Source organism: Saimiri boliviensis, chromosome 9 (assembly GCF_048565385.1).
Source record: "Saimiri boliviensis isolate mSaiBol1 chromosome 9, mSaiBol1.pri, whole genome shotgun sequence".
In the NCBI taxonomy this organism is placed as follows: Eukaryota; Metazoa; Chordata; class Mammalia; order Primates; family Cebidae; genus Saimiri; species Saimiri boliviensis.
In genome coordinates, this window is record NC_133457.1 from 93,420,424 (window position 1) to 93,443,890 (window position 23,467).

The window sequence follows — 23,467 nt, forward strand, 5'->3', positions numbered from 1 at the left end:
TTTTGCAGATGACTACTCAATTAACCCAACACCATTTTCTTTTTTGAGAGATGGGGGTCTCACTTGTTGCCCAGGCTGGCCTTGAACCTCTGGGCTCAAGCAATCCTCCTGCCTCAGTCTCCTGAGTAGCTGCCTGGGCTCTAACATCATAGTTTTTAAGACCATCCTTTCTACACTGCACAGCAGTTCCCATTTCTCTGGGAGATTTTTCTTTCTGGAAGAAGTTAAGGGCTCCACCAATAAGAGCAGGGGGCAGGGAGAAGAAGGATTTTTTGCAGAATAGTCAGCAGAGGGCTAGTCAAAGCTGCTGCCTGGCTTTAGCCAGTGAGACCTGTCTAGAGCGGGTCCTGTCTTAGCCAAAACGTAGCCTCAGAAGTGTCTGGTTCCCAGGGTCGGGTGCAAAATGCAGCAGCCTGGTTCTGCTGGGAAACATTTGGAAGAGGAAAGCCGAGGACTTAACTGGAGAGGCACTCTCTCTGAAGGGTGACCAGCCAAGGGTCTGGTGCCCATCCTACTCCCACCCCCATTAGAAGCCTGGGGGTGGGCTGATGCTGAGGACCCCTTTGTCACCTGGCATCTTGGTACTTCTACTAGAAAGAGCCTGGGCAGTTTCTGTCACCTGGTCCCAGGTGGAGGTGGGACCTGCAGATAAAGGAGAAATCCATGCCTTTTCCAAACTTACTGTAAGTAGGAAAAACCATCTCCCCCGGGATGACTGCCAGGGACCATATCCAGGGAAGACACTGTGTGCCCCACCCGCATTCCCTCATCTTTACTGCCTCTGTGTACATCTGTCTGATTCCAACTGTCAGCAACCTGCTTCTCTTTGTCTGAGTGTTTTCCCTAGCTACTAGGACTCTTTTACCACCTGTGGGGAAGACTGGAGGTACCAGAAAGCTAATGTTGCCCTCCCACTCCACCCAGAAGCCCTAACCACTGACTGATGAGAATTAGTGTGTAAGTACCCCAGCTGCCGCACTCCTCAGGTGCAAAACTTCTGAGGCATGCATTTTACAGCCTCCCAGACCTCCCAGCTGGGATTCAGCTTCAGAAAAACTGTACATCTGGGTCATAGTTGGTTTGGTGTGTCCTGGTTCTCAGCAATGTCTTGACAACTCCCACTTTGGTCCTGACCGGAGAGCTGGGTGACTGAGTCTTCAGTGGCCCTATTATGCTCCCAGCCACAGCTCAGGTGGGCTAGCCTGCTCCCCCTACCCCAACAGTCTCCAAGAACAGACACGGGGCAGGGAAAACTTGCTTAGCCGGACTCTGGGGCTGTTTAAAAAGCCCAAGGCCCAAGAAGGCTGCCCTGGGGCAGGGATTGGAGCCACCCCCAGAGCTGCTGAACAGCAGCTGAGAAAAGCAAACCCACACCAAGGAGGCAGGCGAGAGGCTGCGCGCCACCTGCATGTAGTTTATTGTTCTGTTTTCTCCAAACTTAGCAGAGCAGAATGTGAGGCCACCTGGGGGGCAGCTGGGCCCGTTGCATGGGGCCAGCCAGAGTCATTGCGTGTGGGGCCACAGTCCACGAGACATCCACTGGGGGAAGACCCCAAATACAGGAGGCCTGGCACCCCCTTTTCTGCCTCCTCCATGCCCAAAGCCCCCACAGGGAGGCATGATTCGGCAAGCATGAGAGTGCAGGTCTCAAAGGAAGTGGGGCAGCTGCGGGGCCAAGCAGCTGTTGGAAGCTCCATGGGAGCCTGGGCAGGCCTCCCGAGGCTGCAGGGCGCCACCCTTTCGCTGGAGAGAAGTTGGGATGCTGGGCCAGTTGAGATGGGTCAGATGCACATAGGACCTTTCCAGGTCACTTCTCCCTGAGCTGTCCTCTTTCCCACGGTCCCCATCCCATGCTCCCCTCATCCGACATCCCTGGTCTGCACAAGATCCATCTCTTTCAGAGGAACCAAGACCCAGAGAGCCAGGCCCAGAATCCCAACACCTCCCTGGGACGCTCTCCTGCCAAGAGCATCTGCACAGTGCTGGGGCTTCTGACCACCCCAAGACAGGGAGGCAAGAGAAGCTTGTGGGGCTGCTAGTGGGGAGGCTTGAGCACAGGACGAAGGCCTCTCCCCGTTCTGCTCACGGGTTGGGGTCTGCCCACAGCCCTGGCCCTGCATCTTTCTGTGCCGCCATCCAGGGTGTGGCCGTGAATCCCAGAGGGACTTCCAGTCCGGGCTCCATGGGAACAACAGCTGCAGACCTGGCGGGGTGAGAGAGGGAGAGGAGGAGGTCGGGGAGGAAGGCTGGTTGCCAGGGGACAGGAAGCCACTTCTCTCTACCTGCTCAGCTTGGGTTACGGCGGTGGGCTATATGCCTCAGAAAGCAGTCTAGATGGGCCCCAGGGAGGCAGACCTGCACCCCAGTTCCCCATCCCTGCTATGGCTTTTTAGAGAGCAAGCCCATCTCAGGGCCAGGTGGGGCAGGGAGGCCAGACCCAGCCAGAGACTTACCGTAATTAGGAGTATGCCAGGCCCTGAAGCCCCCGGGCTGGAGAGTGGAATTTGTCAGAATCCTCAAAAGGCTGGTCTGCAGTAGTCAGGGAGAAAGGACCCATAAGCCATGTGCTGCCTGAGGAGCCACCTGCCTGTCACTCTCTGGGCTAGAGATAGCAGGCAAGGCATACAGCACTTTCTGAAGGCACTCAGCCACCCCTAGCCCTGGCCTGGGGTCAGCACTGCAGATCAGGGATGATGGGTGCCTCTCAGATGCTCAGGAGAGGCAGCCCAAGCCCATGGTCCCTACCTCCCTCAAGAGAGACAACCCCAGGCTCCTTCTCCCAGGGTGGTCTCCTTCAGAGGGTCCATCTACTTCTTCAAGCACATGGCCACATACCAGGACAGAAAAGGAAGGAGGCCAGCTTCAGGAGCACTGACTGATACACACAGCAGCATCCTGTCTGCCTCCCACATCTACGGAATTCATCACTTCACACTTCCTGCCCCTGCCTGAACCCCTCCCATGGTTCTTTTTGCTGGCAGAAGAAATCGGTGACCCTCTGTTCTCTCTGTCCCTCACATTCTAAGCTCCAGACACACCTAAGCTAAGAAAAATTATCCAAAAAAAAAAAAAAAAAGTGACTGTGTATCCTTTCAAAGTCACCCTAGAACATTATAAAATAAACCCACCTTAAAAGTCATCTTATTCTGGGGCATGTGACATCTTTTTAATTTTTTTTTAGATGGAGTCTCGCTCTGTCGCCAGGCTAGAGTGCAGTGGTGTGATCTTAGTTCACTGCAATCTCTGCTTCCTGGGCTCAAGTGATTCTCCTGTCTCAGCCTCCCGAGTAGCTGGGATTACAGGCACGCACAACTGTGCCCAGCTAATTTTTGTGTTTTTAGTAGAAACAGGGTTTCACCATGTTGCCCAGGCTGGTCTTGAACTCCTGACCTCAGGTGATTTACCTGCCTCAGCCTCCCAAAGTGTTAGGATTACAGGTGTGAGCCACTGTGCCTGGCCAGCCATGTGACGTCTTTTGACTTTATGCTACTGGCTAGGGCCCAGACTGTTCAGTTGGATGTATGCGAACTTGGAGGAGACTGAGAAATGGCAGATAACTTCTCATTGGCAGAAAAGACAATCCCCAGAGGAGAGTTACAAGTTTATTGCTCTGTAGAAGCAGTTTGCAGCCAGCAATCTTATTTCGGCCCTCCTTGTTTTACTGGCCTCAGTCTCACATTGTCTCCTTTAAGGCGCTTTGTCAACCTGTTAGCTCCCTCATTAATGAGTTAAATAAATCGTTGGCGTATATATTTGTATGTTATGTTCTTTTTTTTTTTTCTTTTTTTTGAGACGTCTTGTTCTGTTGCCCAGGCTAGACAGACTGGAGTGCAGTGGAACGATCTTGGCTCCCTGCAGCCTTGACCTCCCAGGCTCAAGTGATCCTCCCATTTCTGCCTCCTGAGTAGCTGGGATTACAGGCACGCACCATCACACCCAGCTCATTTTTGCATTTTTTTTTAGAGATGAGTTTTCGCCATGTTGCCTAGGCTGGTCTTGAACTCCTGACCTCAAGTGATCTGCCCACCTTGGCCTGCCAAAGTGTTGGGATTACAGGTGTGAGCCTCCGTGCCCAGCTCCATGTTATGTTCTTAATGTTTTGCATGTGGGCTCCAAATCTCTGCCTTCCCACCTACACACCTGAGGCCTACTCCGTCTAGGGCATTCCTCCTCCACTAAGAACCCCTGCCTCCTTCTTCAAACCCTGCTTGGGCAAGGCCCTCTCTGAAGATGGCCCACCCTCTGGTTTGGTCACCAAGCAGCCCCCTTGCCCGCCTGCCCTCCCTGGCATAAAAGTCTGTTATTACTTGAGTCACCATCACAGGCCTGCCTGTACTGTGCAGAGGAGGGTCTCTGGTGGGAAGGGCCCCATTCTATGTGCAGGGCAGGCATCAGCACAGTGCTCAGAAGCTTCTGGGCTGCACTTAGTTGCTCTGACTGCCCCGAGAACAGCAGATGCTGCGGGACTCCATGGACATGCATCATCCTCAGCTGTTCTCCCAGGCCCGGAGCTTCCTCACCCTCCTTCCAGCATCCCCGGGCTCTCTCATACAGTGATCTTGGAGCACAGAGGCTCCGTAGAGCATTGTCCACAGCCTCGGACTCCCCTGCCTTGGCCTGGAGGCTGCCCCACCTGCTCCTGCCTTGGATTTGGAGATGGCTCTGGGGCCCAAGCCATTGGCCTTGCTCTCGGGACAGGCATCCCAGCCTGATCAGTTCCACATCAGGCTGAGGAAACCACGAGGTGTCTCTTCCTGCATCTCAAGGTCATTCCCCAGGAACGAATCTCAAGATGCTCTTAGAAAAATACATTCTGTGCTCAAATAAATTTGCACGTCCTGTTTCCTAGAAGGCTCACAATGTACATGAAAGGCTCTGACAAAGTCTTCAATAGCCACTTACCTAATGCGTACACTGATTCTTTCCTAATGGTTACCCATTACTGTCTTGGGGAATACTCAATAGGACATGCTCTAACCCAACCTCTTCCAGATCAGTGCCCCACAAACTGCACTGCAGCCTTCTGTGTGGGTGTGAACAGTGCCCTTCCAACCCATATAGCCATTCAATAATTCGGCTACTATTTCTTAAGCACCTGCTATGTGCCAGATTGAGGCCTAGGGGATCCTATGGAAGCATCCTTTAGCCAGATGAGAAAACACCTATAAGCCTCTTAGGGAAGACACTGGCCCCAGCCCCTGCCATCATCATCAACAGGGACCCGTTCTGGCCCACCCACATCCTGTTGCCTCCTCATTTTCCACAGCCGGTCCCCTCCTCTGTTCTGCCAGTGAGTTTCCAGTGACCACCTGGATAAGAAAGGTTCTGTGGTGAAAAGGTTCTGCATTTCATGAATAGGGGGAGGATGTGGGAGGATGACTTGGTCTCAAGTCTTAATCTGTAAAAGGCAAGGACGGAAGCTGAGCTAAGCCTCATCTGAGGTCAGTCCCCTTCCAATTGTCAGAGACCTGGTCCCTCACAGCGGTGTGTGCTACCCTCTGGTGGACACAGAAAGGCACAGGCATAGGCGCGCAGCCCACATAGGGTCCTCCCTCCAGCTCAGAGGGTCTTTGCTCTGGGCTCAGCTGAATGAGGAAGGGGTGTTGGGGTAATTTCTAGACTTCATCAACTGTGATTTGAGTCTCTTCCCCTTGGCCAAGTGGTCAACTGAGAGCATCCAGAGGGGTGACCAGCCCACACTGAGAGGCCAGGGGAGTGGGGGCCAGAGGGACCTCCCTGGACTCCTGTAGCTCCCCGCTTTCCATCCTCTAAGAAGAGCTGGTCAGCCAGCATGAGACACCGATGAGGTACAGATGGAGCGGCCCTCCCTTGCCCAGCTGCTCCACCAGGGCCCTTCCTTCCTGCTCCAGTGAGGCAGGGTGGATCACTCACCTGGAAGCCCCTCTCCGTGGGCTCTGGGGCAGGCCTGGGGCGGGGAGGTCGGGGGGCGCAGCACGGGGGCGAAGGCGCTCCTCTGTTTGACAGCGGAGATCATGTTGACAGGCGAGAAGGAGAAGACGCTGGTGGTGGGGGCAGCGGCCGGGAGGGACATGGAGGAGGCGGTCGCCAGTGGGGGGCTAGAGGGCATGACTCCGGGGCGGGGCGGGGAGGGGCAGGCGCAGCAGGGAAGGCAGTGGGAGACACAACAGGGAGACAGCACCAGAGTGAGCAGCTGGGCTGGGGCCCCACGTGGGCTGCTGACCCAGGTACCAGGCTCAGATCTCACTGGGAGCTGTGAGGGTCCTGCGCCAGCCCTGCCTTGTTGAGGGTTCTGGAGACCTTTTCTTGGGGATGGGGAATGACAGGGCCAGACCAGGTGAAGACAAAAGCAAAACCAGAACATTCAATAAAACCAGACCGTGGGAGGTGCCCCCAAAGATGAGATGAGCAACAGCTGGACTATTTCAGGATTTCTGCTGAAAGCCCCTGGGATTCTGAGATGCTAGGAAACACCTATGCGCCCTGGGGTGCCAAGGCTAGAGTCAAAGTTCAGGGGTCACAGATAAGCTGGAGCAAGTAGTCAGGGTGTTACAAGGCCTCTCTGTCCAACATCACAAACAGGGCTCCAACTTCCTCAAATATGCTCTCCTTGCCAATGTCCCCTGTGCTCCTCTGTCCCTCTCCCACCTCCCCCTGCATGCTGGGTCACTTTGTTTCCTTACAGCTTAATGCAGGTCCTTATCATCTCCAGCTGGGACCCTGGGAGTCTCCTGAATCTCCCTCTTTCAGCTGGTCAATTTTAAAGAAAAGTGCAGCGATCTACATCCTCAGATCTTCCTGTTCTCAAACCCCCTAGCCATCCAGCCTGTGGCTTGCCCTCCTGGGAATGGCAAGGGAGCCTCCTGCACACAGGCTTTGCCTGCCCCCTCTTCCTGCAGCCTTCTCTCCTGAGGGCTCAGGCCCAGGGAATCACTGGATCCCACCTTTCTACATCCTCATCGGAATCCAGTTCCCTGCCTCTCTCCTGTAAAGACCCGTAAAGCCGTGATTTGAGTATTGTCCTGGCAGCAGGCAGTAGGGTGTTCTGGCAAACTCAATGAGAATGACACTTCTCATCGACACTTTTCAGTGAAGCTTCCTGGATGAAGCAATAGCCCGAGAAGGCTGCCTTTGGCACCAGAGGACCCTCCTACCCCCCCTTGATACAATAATGCCTTCAACAGCTGCCCCTCTTCCCAATGCCCTCAGCCTCATTTCCTTTAATAGTTACTGCTAGCTGGAGGGGCCCCCAGAACCTGATGAAGGGCTTGAGAACATTGCCAGAAAATGTACTATAGCTCTCAGCACCCAGGGCTCACAGCCACATTGTGCACTTTGGATAGGTAGCATGGGGAATTGTGAGTCATTCCAGGAATTGTGGCTGAAGCAGAACAAAGAGAGATCCAAGCAAATAGCCCCTGAGCCTCTGGCTGGGACAGTTCTGATGTCATTCCAGGAATGTTCTGGCAAACTCAATGAGAATGATACCTCTTGGAGTTGGGCCACAAAACACCCTGCACGTGGTGAGTGGAAGGGTACCCGGGTAAGCCCTGGTCAAGACAATATCATGAAATGGGACCAACCCTCCCTCAAGTCCAGCGTGTCTCCAGCTGATGCTGGGTTTAAGCAGCTCTGGAATTCTTGATCTTCTTGCTGAATCAGAAGACCCCAGGTGGGCTGGCTTCTGCACACTGGGGCAGTGTGTTCCCCTACTGTTGGCCACACTGTATGTGTGGGAGGAGACCAATGTTCCAGACTCCCCTAGTGTTGGCCCAAGGGGAAAGTTTCAAAACCAAGGGGGTGCCCACAGAGAGGCTGTGAAGGGACTGCCCCAGAACTGAAGGAAAGCAGGAGCAGTCAAGCCTGGTTTGAGCAAAGAGCCAGGAGAGGCGGGGGCCTTGGGAGGGACGCCAGAGGGCCATGGCCTATGCGGACTCTGGCTTATGGGGCCTTGGGTCCCAGAAGCTCTGGCTGGAGGAAAGGGCCGGACTCAAGCCTTCAGCCAGAAACAGCAGCAGGCAGGACACAGGCCCTACAAGGAAAGCTAGGCGGGCGGACTGACAGTGCAGTCTCAGCAATGGCAAATACGGGGCAGGGGGAGGGGAGGGAACCACAGGCAAAGCCACAACCAGTTCCTTCTGGGACAGACTTCGCCACTTCTCCAGCACTGCAGAGTCACCTGGGACTTGAGGGACAACCTCTCTTATGATTGATATGGAGGCTTCTTGCAGGTGACAGGAGTGGGGGGATCCTCCAAGCCCTGGGCTTTGCATACAGTGGGAGCTTTACAAATGTCTGCTGAATGGCTAAGCTCAAAAGAGCTGTGAACACGCTGATCTGGAACTTGACGTTGGTAGGGACTTGAGGGCAGTGTAAAATGACAAGGCATCAGAGCCACAGGGAATGACATACAGACTCACTCACGACACAAAGACATTGTCCATCCACCCAGCTGTGAGCTCCCCACTCTAAGAAGCCAGATGGGAGGTGGTCAGAGCTCACAGTCAGGGCTGGGACTCCGAAATCATACATCCTTGAGAATTTTGCCTGGCCCTTTAGGCACACTGGCACTTTCAGATCCGAGATCAACCTTAAGCAGGGGGTGGAATTGACCCTATTTGAGAGGAAACAAGTTCAAACAAGTAACTTGCTGAATGCCCGGCAGCTCCTGATCCGGACACTGAAACTCAACTTGTCTGATCACACAGAATTCGCTCGCTCTGTCGGACGCCATCGCAGGGACCACATCCTCCCCACGCCCACCGGGCCTCTGGGAGTCCTGGGGGCTGGGGGCGGCGAGAAGGAAGCCCGTTTCCCTCGAGCCCTGAGTTTCCTTAGGCTTCCGGCAGGCGGCGCCAGCCTCCTCCCCAAGTCCCGGCGCAAGAGGGGAAGGGGGCGGTGTCCCAGGTTGCAGCCGGACGACCGCCACCCCTTAGAGCCCACTTCATGGGGACTGGAGGCCTAGAAGGGATGTGCATGACGGATCGGCAAAGAAGGCTAAAGATGCACAAAGTACTCTGGCCCCAGGACCCCGGGATGTACAGCCTAGGGGTGGGGTTGAGGTCCGACCGCAGGGGAGGTCCCAGGCGGGGACGGTGGGCCTCCCCCCGAGGGCTGGGCCAGGGTGGACCCTCAAGGCGCCAGCGCCTCAACTCCTCCGGGATGGGCGGGGGCGGGGCTGAGCCCTTTTCCGCTCCCCGGCCCCAGCCCTCCCCTCGCAGGCGGGAGACACTCACTGGCGAAGGGCGAGGTGGCGGTGGAGCCGTTGAGGAAGCTGGGGGACCCAGGCACACCGAGGCCGGCCACGCCCGGTGCGCCGTAGCCGCCCAGGCCAGCTCCGAGGCCGCTGCCATAGCCGCTCTGCTGCGAGCCAGGGCTGGGCGCGAACCCGCGGGGGGACGCACTGCTGCAGCTGCGCGCGTAGCCTGCGAGAGAGAGCGCGGCCGTCAGAGGGCAGCGCCGGCCGGGGAGGGGCAGTGGCGGGGCCCAAGGGCGGCGGGGAGGCGCGGCGCACGCACCCGGCTCGGGCCCCGGGGTGGCGTCCCCGACGGCGATGGCTAGCGGGCTGCTGAAGGCGTTGATGCCCACGACAGCAGGGTGCGGGTGGCTCGGGGCCAGGGGTCCGAGAGGCCCGGGCGCACGGGGGGCGCTGTACAGAGCCTCGGCCACGTCCGCCGCGCGCTTCAGGAGGAGCTCCTGCGAAGACAAGAGCGGGGCACGGCCGGGGCAGCCGCGGGCGCCGCGTGCTGGGGAGCCCCGGGCCGGGCGGCGTTGGGAGGGCGGAGGCGCCATACCTGGTTACTGCCTGGCACTCCGTACAGGGCCTCCGCCAAGTCGGCCGCCCGCTTCAGCAGCACTTCCTGGGGAAAGGAAGAGACGGCGGGACGGAGGGGCAGCTCCTGGGGGCGACGAAGGGGCCCCTGGAGCCCCTCCTCACCCCCTCCCCCACGGGACACCCTCAGCCCCGCCCCACCCCTCTGAGTACCTTGGGCAGCCTCTCGGGGTCTCCAGGGTGTCTGGGAATGACTTTCTGTAGCCTCTGGAATCCGTAGTCAATGGTGGGCTCGTTCAGGGCTGGGGAGAGAGGCGGCGTTTGGAGGACTCCCTCGCAGCCCCCCTACTCCCAGAGTGGGACTCAGGGCGCCAAAAGCAGGTCAGCACCCAGTCCAGAAGCCTCGCCCGCAGCCCCTCCACCAGGTCCAGCCCAAGTCCCCGGGAAAACTCCAGGCACACCCGGCAGCGAGGTTCGGGGAAGTTTCAGTTCCGTTTGTTCATTCAACAAATATTTACGGAGCCAGGCTCTGTCCTCTGCGCTAGGCGCTTGGCATGAACACACATGCACTATACGATCCCATTTGTGATTAGAAAAAAGGAAAACTATATACACATACGACCTATATTCCTAAGGGCAGGACTCCATGGAGAGTTTTCTCTTTGCATCCAGTCAGATCGGGAGTTCATTATAAAAAAGAAAAAACTCAACAATCTCCATTTATCACAGCTCGAGTGGACCCTCCGCAGCATCTGAGGGCTAGAGGTTTGAATGCACCCCAGGGAAGCGACTGGAGAAGTGGGTGGCTTGGGCTGGGTCGGGAGGACGGAAGTGGAGAAGATTCGGCCAGCGGCCAGATTCCACACTGCATCTCCATGTGTGTTGTGTTCACTGCTTACCCTGGCGTTGTGCAAGGGGTGTGTGTGTGTGTGTGTGTGTGTGTGTGTCTGACCCAGCTCCCTACGCTCTTCTCCTCCTCCTTCCCCTTTTCCGGATTCCCGCACCTTCCTCTTGGGAGAGCCTGGCCCGACCTAATCCACCAGTCTTAATGCCCTGCCTTGATCTCTAATTCTGACTTAGTGTATTTCCTTTAGTTTCCCGGCAAAGAGGAAAACATTTCTGGGGCTCGGCACTGGTCGTTCCATCTCCTGCGACCGCCCTTCCTTCCCCAGATCAACCTCCCACTCAGCCCTTGGGTTTCCTCCTTGCAGGGCTCAGCAGACCCTCCCTACCGGAGGTTTTCCTTGACTGTCAGCCCCTGGACCGTGTAACCCCACCCACCCCACGCGGTTCTCTGCTCAGCCTTTACGTGTTAGACTGGAGCCTCCCTGAGGGTAAATAGGGTCACTACCGAGTGTCCCTCGAAGGGCTCGATGAGCATCGATGTGTGTGTGTGTCGGGGGGTGGGGCAGCGCGCTGGTGAGGAGTGCAGTGGGGTGGCTTGGCTGGGGCGGGGCGGGGCGGGAGGATGGAAATGGAGAAGACTCGGCCAGCGGCCAAATAGAGCCGGGCTGGGGGTTTCTACACTGCATCTCTACGCGTGTTCACTGCTCACCCTGGCAAGGGGTGTGTCTGTGTATGTACGCAGGTGTGTGCGCGTGTATATGCAGTGAGGCCTGGGGTAGCGTGGGGGAACCAAGAGACCCAGGGAAGATTCGGGGAGCAGCGACCCCATTTGGTGGCATCTTTGAAATAAACACCCATTTGGAAAGTCTCTAAACCCTGGAGGGTTTGCGGGCGGGAGACACAATGTTCAGGAAGTGAGATTGCCGAGGGAGAAAGAATGTTGGTTGTGGGGCGGGGAGGTGGGGTGCGGGACACTTTGTAGGAAAGGATTATGGAGCCAGAGGCCAGGGAGGGAAACACACAGATCCAGGGAAAGACTGTCCTGAGCCGAGCGGTCACAGGCATTGGTGGTTGGAGGCGGCCCGAAGCCGCCTAGGGGGCGTGGCCACAGCGTAGCGCTCCGCTAACTCCAAACTCCAAGAACCCAGATCCATGCGCGTGCGCGGGGTGTGGCTCCCTCCACGCACCTTAGACCTCCCCTGCCCCGCCCGACTCCTCACCTGTGTAGACAAAGCGGCCGGGGGCTCCCTTGCAAAACTGCTTGGACTTGTAGGAGAGGGTCACCTCCACCACCCCGGGGATGTGCCGCGGGGGCGTCTGCACCCGGATGGCGTGGGGCGTGATGAGCTGCGAGAGGAGAGGGGAGGCCTGCAGGTCCCGCACCGGCGAGGGGAGGGCCCAGCCCCCAGGCCCCGAGGGAGACTGGCGGGGTTGGCCCACCTCGCTCCACACGAGTACGTTTCCGAACACGACCTGCAACCCGTCGAAGAAGTTGTCGCCGATGACAATGACGGTGGCGCCGCCCGTGGTCCAGCCCTCCCCGGGGCTGATGGCCTTGATGCAGGGGGTGGCAGCTGGGAGGCAGGAGAGGACCCAGGTCAGGGGACCGCGCGGAGGTGGGGCCTGGGGGCTGGCTGGGCCCGCGGCGGCCGGGGCTGGGCCGGGGGTCCTGACCTTCGGAGGGGTCCAGGCGGCGCGCCCTGCGGCCATGCTTGGAGTTGTTGTGCACAAACATGTTGTCGGACACGGCCAGCACGTGTCCGTCCACGCTCACCGTCGTGGACACCACCACCTGCGAGGACAGCGGAGGCCAGCCTGGCTGGGGCCCTCGGGGGCTCCCGGGAGGGGATTGTGGTGGGGAACCAGCACCTTGAGGCTGGTGGCTGGATGCTGGAATTTAGGGTCACTGGTGGGAGGTGAAGGGCTTCAGTCCGGCCGTGTCTGAGCTGGTGGAACGGGGCCAGCTGGATCAGGTGACACTCCCAGATGAACTGACTCCCCAGAGCGACAAAAATAAAGACCCCTGAAAAAACTGGCTCCTTGGGCAAAGGGTGGCTACTGTTTTTGCATACACAGGAATGCGGGGCTGCATTCACGGGCCTCCAAGGCAGGAATGGTGTCTGAGGCAAGTAGAGGGAGCTAGCATCCGCTGGAGAACCCATCAGCAGGAGCCCCTGCCCTATTCTGGGAAGAAAACTGGGGCTGCCTTCTTCCCTCTCTCCCCTGCACTGGGAGGGGTGTGCAGGTTGGGGATGTGCTGAGGGCAGCTGCTCTCCGCTTCACGCTATGCAAATTGCCTGGGTCGTTAATCATGTAAAAATGTCACAATTAGCATCTTCTTAAGTGGGACTCTAATGAAGCCTCCCTTGGCAGCCAGCATAAGTTGAGAAGGAGCTGCCCCACCCCCAGCAGGCTCCAGGCTGGGGAGGCACAGGGCTGGGCAGAGATCTGCCCAGGGTGGCAGGGTCACAGCCTTCCTTTCCCCCTCCTCTCCCCTCCCTCAGGAAAGGGTGGGGTTGCAAGGGGAAACCCTCTCTCCAGACCCACCTGGAAGCGGCGCATGTCTCGGGGATTCCCCGCATTCTTCAGGCAGTTCTGGTTGCATTTGAGGAAGAACTTGAGGAAGAACCTGAAACAGTGTGGTCGGTGGGCTCAAGGGTCTGGGGGTTCTGGAAACAGATGAGGATCCAACTGCTCCCTGCCATGCCTCCTCCCAGCAGGATGACTCCCCTCTGCCTGCTCCCACTCAGCCACACACCCCTGTTCCCATCATGGCCTGCATATACACAGGGTGCCTGATACACACCAAATAGACCCATCACAATGACTACTTTGCTACACAACCATACACACAGTGTACCATACACACAGTGCTTATTTATCCCACAAAGTGTATATGTAGCACTCCCACACAATATATATTCCTCATAAAGAGTATGTCCATCATATACACTGCATATACCTATTAGTCATTATTCCCACCACACTGTATACCCATACACATTCAACGTATGCTCCGTATATAGCATGTGTGCACTTACCCAACGTAACCTTATCACACACTATGTGTATGTCATAGTATATGCTTATCACCACATAGAACATCTGTCACACAACACATCCCTCCCCAGAGTATACCCATTACCCACACAATGTACACTCCTCATACACAGCATATTCTTTGTAGACACTGTTTATGCCTTGTATACTGTTACAAAATACAGCCACCACACACACCCGGGGTATAACCTTCACACAAGCATAAACAACATGTACTCCATATATAGCCTGCACTCATCACACATGTAGTGGCATAGTAATCAGACACAGAGCCTGTATCCATCACGCACAGTGTATGCCCACCCCACACAGTATATGCACAGATAAACAGAAAATACACAGAACAAATACATTAATACACATTTTATGTTATAAATGATTACCCAAAATGTAGTTATTGCAAATACTGTAAAGCCATCCCGTATAGCAGATGCCCTGAGCAAATTCCCCTCCCACATGGCAGATCCTCCTCCCACACATGTTATAACCATTATACACGCAGGAAAAGCTTAATCACACAGAGCACATACCCACCACATACACATGGTGTATCTGTCAGACATGTGGTACAGATACACCGTGAATGTCTTCTTGTTTACACAGAGTTACTGGGAAGAAAACACATATGCACTGAAGAGGCTGCTTTTTGGACAAATACATGAGCAGTTAGTCTTCCTCTCCTTCCTGGCAGTTGGCCTTGGTCCTGTCGCCTACCAGTAAGGTAGCCATGAACAATACTCTGGCTGTTGTACTGTTTTGATTTGTTTTGTTTTTGGAGGCAGAGTCTTGCTCTGTCACCCAGGTTGGAGTGTCATGGTGCCATCTCTCACTGAAACCTCCGCCTCCCAGGTTCAAGCAATTCTTCCTGCCTCAGTCTTCTGAGTAGCTGGAATTACAGGCACCTGCCACCACGCCCTGCTAATTTTTGTAGTTTTAGTAGAGACAGGGTTTTGCCATGTTGCCCAGGCTGGTCTCGAACTCCTGACCTCAGGGGGTTTGCCCGCCTCAGCCTCCCAATATGCTGGGATGATAGGTGTGAGCCACCGCGCCTGGCCCTGTTGTACTCTTAGTAAACTCTGAATATGATCAGTATCTGCCTCAAGCTCTATAGCACTCTGTGAGCATCTGGGAAGATGCCTTTTACAAATTGTAGAGTGCAGGGCTAACATCTGCAGTAGGTCCTGGCATGCGGCACTGCCTCCTAGGCCACTGTATGAGCTCCTCATCAGTCAGCTTCCTGATTTTACCTCCACCCAATTGGGAGATATTTTTACCATAGTATTTACTAAAGCAAATACAAGGCCGGGCGCGGTGGCTCACACCTGTAATAATCCCAGCCCTTTGGGAGGCCGAGGTGGGCGGATCACGAGGTCAAGAGATCAAGACCAGACTGGCCAACATGGTGAAACCCTGTCTCTACTAAAAAATACAAAAATTAGCTGGGCATGGTGGCTTGTACCTGTAATCCCAGCTACTTGGGAGGCTGAGGTAGGAGAATTGCTTGAACTGGGACCTGGGAGGTGGAGGTTGCAGTGAGCCGAGATCCAGCCTGGGCTACAGAGCAAGACTCCGTCTAAAAAAAAAAAGAAAAAGGAAATACAAGGGTCCCAGACCTGGGTGGACCTTTAACCCCTGTATTAGTTACTCACGTACTACTTATATACCCCAAATTTGAACGTTCATTTAATTTACCAGTGTTGCCTGCAAAGTCTGCAAACAAGAAATTCCCATTCAGAGGAAGATTTGTTACAGGCCCTGAAAGCCCAGTCCCCCAAAAAGAGGTCCCCAAGTGCTGGGAGGAGTAAGCACTGGCCCTAGAACTCAGGTGTCCCCAGAGGGCAGCCCCTCATTGGGAGCTGGTGGCAGTCACCTTGCTGGAGATGCATCTCCCTGGGGTCCTGCCTCTGTCTACACTTCCAGCACTTGTCATGTTCCCCCACACAGTGGGCACCCCCTTTATTCCCCAAACGGTGCACCCCTACAGTGTAGACAATCCATTTACCCCTACCAATCCAGACACCCTGCAGTGCAGACAGCTGTTATGCCTCAAACAGTAGTCACCAATGTGTAGACACCATATATACCCGCCATGGGTCACCCCAAGGTGCAGACACCCCCAATGCTCCTGAGAGGCACATCTGCATGGTGGAGGCACTCCATTTCTCTCTTATTAGTTGCTACAGTAACCACTCCCTACACCCTTTATGATACCCTATGATGTAAACACACTACACCCACATGTATGACATGTTCGCCATCCATGCCCCACATGCACATGTGACAGGGTACAGACTCCCTAGTCACACATGCAGTGCAGACCAGTTCCTTTAAATTAAGTACCCATGTGTTTGGTCCTTCAACAATGCTAGATGGAGGGAAAAACACCAGGATGGGACACAGTCTCTGTCCTAAAGAGATTGAGTGCTCACCTTTCGGTACCACTGAAGATGCGACAAGCATAGGACTGCACCAGAAGATGACACATGTGCCCACTGCACCCCAGTCCACTCAAACCTACAGAATCAAGAGTAAGGGTCCTTGGGAAGGGGCCAAGATAGGGGCTCTGGCCAGGGCCGGACTCTCTGCATGACCTGGGGTAGATAAATCTTTTCACATCCATGAAGGGAGAGTAGCCATTGATGGTTACCGTGACACCTTCTAGTCCTGCCTCTGGGACATCCTTTACTTCTGCTCTCCCCAAGGCTGTGGTTTCCTGCAGGGTCCTGCTCCCTCACTGGTCCTTCCCCAAGCCTTTGCTCAGCAGATCTTCCCGATGTCCCTTTCCAGTACAGGTTTCATTTGTCCTTTGGGTCCACACCAAGTCTCACGCCCTGTCCAGCCACCATTTTCTGGCCACTCTAGATTTCAAGGCCCACCCCTCCCTGAGAGCCCTAGAGCCCTGCCAGCACCTCTGTCTATGGGGACACCTCAGTGTTTGCATTACCTGCAGATTGTGGGTGAATAAAAGCAGTGGCACAATGCCTGGGTCTGCGGTGGGGGCTGAGGGTCAGTCCCCTTTTCCCTTCCCTCTGGTCCGGTCCTCAGAGCTAGCACATAGCCGAAGGCATCCATGGTGCCACTGAAACCTCACTCCCAGCTGGTAGTCCACAAGGCTGTCCCCAGTCAGAGAGCCTGCACCACCCCCCAAGACCAGCAGGGTCAGCGTCACCTGAGATCTTGCTACAAATGTAGAATCTCAGCCCCCACCTCAGACCTGCTGAGTCAGAACACATCTGTGCATTCATACGCCCTTCAGGTGAGGCTGGTGTACCCTGAAGTTTGAAAACCACTGCACTGAAGCTGTGCTATCCATTACTATAGCCACCAGCCCCACGCGGCATGAACCCTTGCAATGTGGCTAGTTTGAACTTGAGATATGTGGTAAGTGTAACATCAGATTTCCAAGACTTAGAAAAAAAAAGCATGTAAAATAATTCATCAGTAATCTTTTATGTTGATTTCATGTGGAAATACTCATCTTTTAGACATATTGGGTTAAATAAAATGTGTTATCAAAATTAATTGTATCAGTTGCTTGTGGCTACTGGAAAATTTAACATTACATATGCGACTTGAGGCCTTGCTCAGTGGCTCAGACCTATAATCCTAGCATTTTGGGAGGCCAAGGTGGGCAGATTGCTTGAGGCCAGGAGTTTGAGACTAGCCTGGCCAACATTGTGAAACTCCACCTCTACTAAAAATACAAAAATTAGCTGGGTGACATAGCACATGTCTGTAGTCCCAGCTACTCAGGAGGCTGAGGCATGAGAATTGCTTGAACACGGGAGGTGGAGCCTCCAGTGAGCCAAGATTGCACCACTGCACTCCTGGGTGACAGAGTGAGACTCTGTCTCAAAAAAAAAAAAAAAAAAAAAAAAAAAAAAAAAAAAAAAAGCATATGTACATATTTAACTTGCACTATATTAATATGGACAATGCTTCTCTGGAGTATTATGTCTCTAGGAGAAAGTAACTCGCATTTACTATTGACAGGAGCACAGACTGTAAAGTGCTAATTTGTAGAAAACTGGTAAGATACAAATGATATTTGTCAGTGGGAGCTAAAAACTTTGATGACCGGCCAGGCGCAGTGGCTCATGCCTATAATCACAGAACTTTGGGAGGCCGAGGTGGGCGGATCGTGAGGTCAGGAGTTTGAGACCAGCGTGGCCAATATGGTGAAACCTGGTCTCTAAAAAATACAAAAATTAGGCAGTCATGGTGGCACTCGCCTGTAGTCCCAGCAACTCAGGATTAACTGAGGCAGGAGAATCACTTGAACCCAGGAAGTGGAGGTTGCAGTGAGCTGGCATTGCGCCACTGCACTCCAGCCTGGGCGACAGGGTGAGACTGTCTCAAAATAAAACAAAACAAAAACAAACAAAACACACAAAAACTTTGATGATCTGAAGGTAGAGCATGGAAAGACAGATAATAGAGAAGGGACTGAGTTGGGGGGCAGGGAATGAAGAGAAGTGGATTATAAGGTACAAACGAACAGCAAGACAGAAGGAATAAATTTGACGTTTGATAGCAGAGTAGGGTGGCAATACTTAGCAAAAATGTATTGTACCCATGTGATGGACACCCTGAATACCCAGATTGGATCACCACACATTGTATACGTATGACAAAATTTCACTTGTACCCTGTAAATTTATACCTCCCAAAATTTGTATGACTTGGAAACAAATGATATTTGTTAGGAGAAGTAAATAATTTCTGTTCGGTGGAGAAATTAGCCTTAAATATGATAAAATTGTTCTACAGATGATAACTAGCTTTGTATCTAATCTGGCAATCTTATTCCAGTATTATTCACACAGTCCCTTGCCTCTCCTTCCCTCCCCTCCACCCCTTTCCATAGACACATGCACACTCACACACTCACACATGTATGCATCGGCTTCTTTTCATCTTCTTTGAATCAGCTTTGTCATCCCATCGGTTCCCTCATCAATAAGTTACAGAAAACTTCGACACATGCTCAGTAGCAATTTGTATGAGAATCATGCTTTTGACATTTTGAAGACTGTGCTTTGGCAGAGGTGACCGGCCCCCAAGGCTGGATCTGGAATGAGAGGACTTCCACTGGGATCTTGGCGAACCAGGAGCCCTACCTCTCCCCTGGACCTAGAGTGACTGCTGATCCTCCCTGTCCAGGCGCAGCTGCCTGGTCCTCTCCTGGCCCACCAGGGGGAGACAGACACACCACGGAGGCTGGAAGGGCAAACATAAGGACAACCCAAGGGACTTCTCTGTTGGCTGACACCCAGGGGTGACACTTTATTCCACCTGAGCAGTCAGGGAAGTATGGGAATGGAGTCAGGGAAAAAGAAGCGGGGGCAGCAGCAGGTCCTCCAGGCCATGTCTGCACGGAGGCCAGATGCAGGGGCTGGGAACTGGGGGAGGGTGAGAGACCCTGTGGGCAGGGGAGCTGGAGAGAGACCCCTACACACGTGGAACACTCGTGGACATGGGAACTGCAGGCAGGTGCTCTCTTTGAAAGAAGAGAGCCTGGCAGGGGCTGGGTAAGTGAAGACAAGGTTCTGGGCCTGGGACACCCTGCAGGGACTTGAGGCAGGAGGGGAAGTGTGCTTTGTTGAGTGGGCCACCCCCCCACCTCTAAAGCTTGGATGAGTCTGGGGGTGTTCTCTGAGCAGCTCTCCCCACTCCTGGCCCTATGGGGCTGAAATGGAGTCTAGGAAAACCCCTTTTTCCTGACCAGGATGAGCGCAGGGGATGGGGGTGGGGCAAAGTGAGATCAAGTCCACAGCCCTCTCTGATCTGAGGATCCCCATGGAGGGTGAGCACTACAGGACCAGTGCCCAATACCATCCCCACTGTGGCCATGAGGCTCTCTGAGGGCATGGCTTCCTAATCCAGACCCCAAAGAAAGGGGAGTGAGGGAAAGGCCAAGTCCCAGAAGCTTCCATTAAGATTAATGGAAGAAAACACCATAAATACAAGCGTGACTTACAAATAAAATGCATTAGGGAGGTAAATATGCAAAGAAAAAAAAAATAAAATAAGGGACGCAGGTGTAACCCATCAAGCACTTAGCAGCTTAGCAAGTGCCTGGAACGCTGCTGAGTTTGTCACTTTGGCATTATCTTGCTGAATCCCCCAGGTGGTGTCGGTCTGCAACCACCCGACTTTACAGATGAGAAAACCAAGGCTAAGCTACAAAGTCACAGTCAGTGCCAGTCAGGATATGAACGGGGGTCTTTACGAACCTGATGCTGACAAGAGTCCTAGAAGTCCTCCTAAGTGGGGCTCTCAGAGTCGACCCAGGCTGGTACTGCAATACCATGCAGCAAGTCCTTCACAAGTGGCTCTGAGGGGCAGCTGTGTGGGGACCAGGATAGCTGTGCTGCAGGGATTTCCTTGAGGTTACAGATTCAACAGGGTAGCAAAGGAGAAACTTTTGCTCCTCGTTTTGGGCTTTCGGGTCTTGTGACAGCTGCTGTCAGTTGAGAAAATCTTCAGTATGAAAAAAACTGAACCAAGAGTGAATAATTGTTCTAGCTCATTGAGACTCCATGGGCTTCATTATTCCAGTCTGCCTACATTGAACATTCTCAATAAAAAGTTTAATGAAAGACCAGATGAAGAGCTGTGAACAGTGGTCATCCAACTAATAAAGCATCTAAAGGGTGGTAGTTATGCATTACAACTCTGATGCCTATAACTTTTTTTTGTTGTTGAGACGAAGTCTCGCCCTGTTACCCAGGCTCGAGTGGAATGGCATGATCTCGGCTCACTGCAACCTCTACCTCCTGGGTTCAAACGATTCTCCTGCCTCAGCCTCCCCAGTAGCTGGGATTACAGGCACCTGTCACCATGTGCAGCTAATTTTTGTATTTTTAGTAGAGACAGGGTTTCACCATGTTGGCCAGGCTGGTCTTGAACTCCTGACCTAGTGATCTGCCTACCTCGACCTCCCAAAGTGCTGGGATTACAGGAGTGAGCCACTGTGCCTGGCCTGATGCCTATGACTTACAGGAAAGCTCGGAGTAGTTCACCCGCACATCCACCTTCCTACATCCTGAACTCAGTTTAGCCTTCCTAATCATTTCTATAAATGCTTTTCATTCCTCCCTGTAAAAACAGCTCAAGATGAAATGAAAAGAAACGTTTCTTGTCAATAGAGTATTTTCTACCAAATAAGCAAATTGTGGGTTGAGTATGATGGAAGTGCGATCATTTACCTTACATACTACTTCTCAAGGGCGACACCATCGCATAAACTCCCCAAGCACAGTGCTTTACTCAAAAGAGACAGTCAATAGAGAAGGCAAATATGAAGGTAACTGATGTGAGTCCACTACATTTTTTTTTTTTTTTTGCTTTTTTTTTTTTGAGACAGAGTCTCTCTCTATCACTGAGACTGGAGTACAGTGGTGTGATCTTGGCTCACCGCAGCCTTGACCTCTTGGGCTTAAGTGATCCTCTCACCTCAGCCTCCTGAGCAGCTGGGACAACAAGTCACACTACAATGCTTAGCTAATTTTGTATATTTTTTGTAGAGATGGGGGTCTCAGAATGTTGCCCAGGCTGGTCTGAAACTCCTGGGCTCAAGCGATCCTCCTGCCTCAGCCTCCCAAAATGCTGGGATTACAGGCATGAGCCGTTGCCTGGCCTGGAGCTGATTTTGGAAGACAATGTCTAGGTACTCTACAGCTGATTTTGGAAGACAATGTCTAGGTACTCTACAGTGAGTTAATGCCTGCCTGATTCCCTCATGCCCAGCTGCCGTGTAGACTGTTAAATGGCTCACAGCTGCCCCAAGGTAATCGGAGAATTACCCTCAGCCAAGAGCATACACTCCCTACCAATAGCCCGCAGCCAACAACAGATTGACATTACAAGGAGGACCAACTCTCCGTGCCATTCATGCTCCAGACCTCCACATGGGACCAGGCTGACGCTAGACTCCAGCTGAGACCATCTCCTTGCTTAGCTCCCTGTAAGCTCATTCCTTTTCTCCTGAGAGCTCTCCTTCAATAAACCTTTTTCACAAGAATCCCCATCTCAGGCTCTGCTTCCAGGAATCCCATCTTAAGAAACCTTAGGTCACAGAGCTAAGGCTTTTTCACCAGCTTCTTCCTCCCTGCATCCCCACAAGACACTTAGGGCTGAAATTATGTTCTCACTTCCAAAGAGAAGGCTGTTAGTAACTCGAGGAGCTGGAAGGAGAGCCCGAGTGCATTTTCTGCTATAGGACTACTGTCAGGGGCAAGGAAGAGCATGTCTAGAATACAGTGCTGCCTAAGGGAACTTTTCCAGAATGATATGCACTCGCCACACATGGCTACTGAGCACTTGAAATGTGGCTAGTGCGACTGAGGAACTGAATTTTATTTCATTTTAATTACCATAAATCTGTGTTTTTTTTGAGAACGAGTCTTGCTCTGTTGCCTAGACTGGAGTGCAGTGGCCCGATCTCAGCTCACTGCAACCTCTGCCTCCTGGGTTCAAGAAATTCTCCTGTCTCAGCCTCCCGAGTAGCTGGGATTACAGGTGCCCGCCACCACGCCCGCCTAATTTTTGTATTTTTAGCAAAGACGGAGTTTTGCCATATTGGTCAGGCTGATTACAAACTCCTGACCTCAGGTGATCCACCCTCCTCGGTCTCCCAAAGTACTGGGATTACAGGCGTGGGCCAGTGCGCCTGGCCATTTTAATGAACATAAATTGAAATGGTCACATGTGACTCGAGACTACCATATTGGACAGTGCAGATCTAGAAGGAAGGCATGCAGTGAATGGATATACGAGCAGGGGCAGGATGTTCCAGACAACAGTGCGTCCTGTGATGGCCTTGGGAAAGAAAACAGATTGAGAGTGAAGGGTATTTTAAATTGGATACGTGTTTCCAAGCCCAAAGTTGGCACAGCAGCATGAGATGGGGAAATAAGGGGAGAGGCATCCTCTGCTAATTTTTATCCTAAAAGATTTGTCTTTGATTCCCATGAGCCGCAGAAGAAACTGAAGCAGTTTCTGGCTCTCCAGAGTTTTCATTGTCTGCCTCTCTCTACCCTCAGCTCAGGGACAGAGGAGGACACAGATGGCTGGGCCATTCATCCCCTCATTCATTCCATACACCCACTTAAAAAGATTTATTAAATACCTTCTATGTGTCAGGCACTGGGGATGTAGCATTGTACAAGATCTTAAGGAAATTACAATCCAACAGGAAAGAAATTCAGGAGGATGGAGTGGTGGGCACGGCAGGAGGATCTGCCAAGTGGAATTTGCAGTAGCCACTTACTTTGCCTTTGGGGGTGGAAGGCTTCCGATTTGGTGTTGGGTGTGGGGTCTTGGAGGATCTCACCAAGAAGTAAGAGGCAGGACACTCCATGCACAGGGACTAACAACTCCGCTGTGGGGCAGATGGCTCGTTTATCCAGTGGTGCCTGACAAGACTGAGGAGGGCAGTGTGACTTGGGGCCTGGGGTTAGCACCAAATAATGCGGGACTTGGACCCTGTGGGCTATGGGGAGGCTGCAGGGGATGTTTCTTGAGGCAGAAACAGGCACCAAAGGGCCTAGGCAAGAGAAGGGAAAGGGAATGAGAAGCTTACTGTAATCCTTCAGGCCTAGCTGGGGTTGGCCTAGGCTGCTTCCTGGTCTTAGCCTGCGGTAGCAGCCAAGACAGAGAGTCCCCAGGACCGTAGCCACCTGCCAGGCCTGGACCTGGCCTCCCCACCATGATCCCCACCCGGGTAGAGGTGGCTGCAGTGCAGATGGGCTGGGGGACTATAAATAGCCAGGGCGCATATATTAGCATGCCAATGCACCCGCACCC

The 23,467-nt window shown here is 53.5% G+C and overlaps 1 protein-coding gene across 4 annotated transcripts in view; it reads right to left on the reverse strand.

The window, feature by feature from the left end:
- Nucleotides 1-1,400: 1,400 nt before the first annotated feature.
- EBF4 (EBF family member 4) overlaps nucleotides 1,401-23,467 on the reverse strand; it is a 67,328-nt gene continuing 45,261 nt past the window's right edge. Inside the window, exons 8-18 of one of the 4 annotated variants that reach the window (XR_012519321.1) lie at nucleotides 13,145-13,226; nucleotides 12,272-12,389; nucleotides 12,038-12,171; nucleotides 11,818-11,944; nucleotides 9,965-10,053; nucleotides 9,774-9,839; nucleotides 9,498-9,675; nucleotides 9,216-9,404; nucleotides 5,893-5,974; nucleotides 2,454-2,529; nucleotides 1,401-2,203 (exon numbers count right to left, since the gene is read on the reverse strand). Coding sequence is in view for 3 of the 4 variants with exons in the window: in XM_039479747.2 (XP_039335681.2) it covers nucleotides 2,459-2,529; nucleotides 5,893-6,090; nucleotides 9,216-9,404; nucleotides 9,498-9,675; nucleotides 9,774-9,839; nucleotides 9,965-10,053; nucleotides 11,818-11,944; nucleotides 12,038-12,171; nucleotides 12,272-12,389; nucleotides 13,145-13,226 (1,252 nt within the window). In the remaining variant the exon portion in view is untranslated. Of the gene's footprint in view, nucleotides 2,204-2,453; nucleotides 2,530-5,888; nucleotides 6,091-9,215; nucleotides 9,405-9,497; nucleotides 9,676-9,773; nucleotides 9,840-9,964; nucleotides 10,054-11,817; nucleotides 11,945-12,037; nucleotides 12,172-12,271; nucleotides 12,390-13,144; nucleotides 13,227-23,467 lie in introns of those variants that run through there. The other 3 variants (XM_039479747.2, XM_074406335.1, XM_039479748.2) reach the window with 3 other exon arrangements.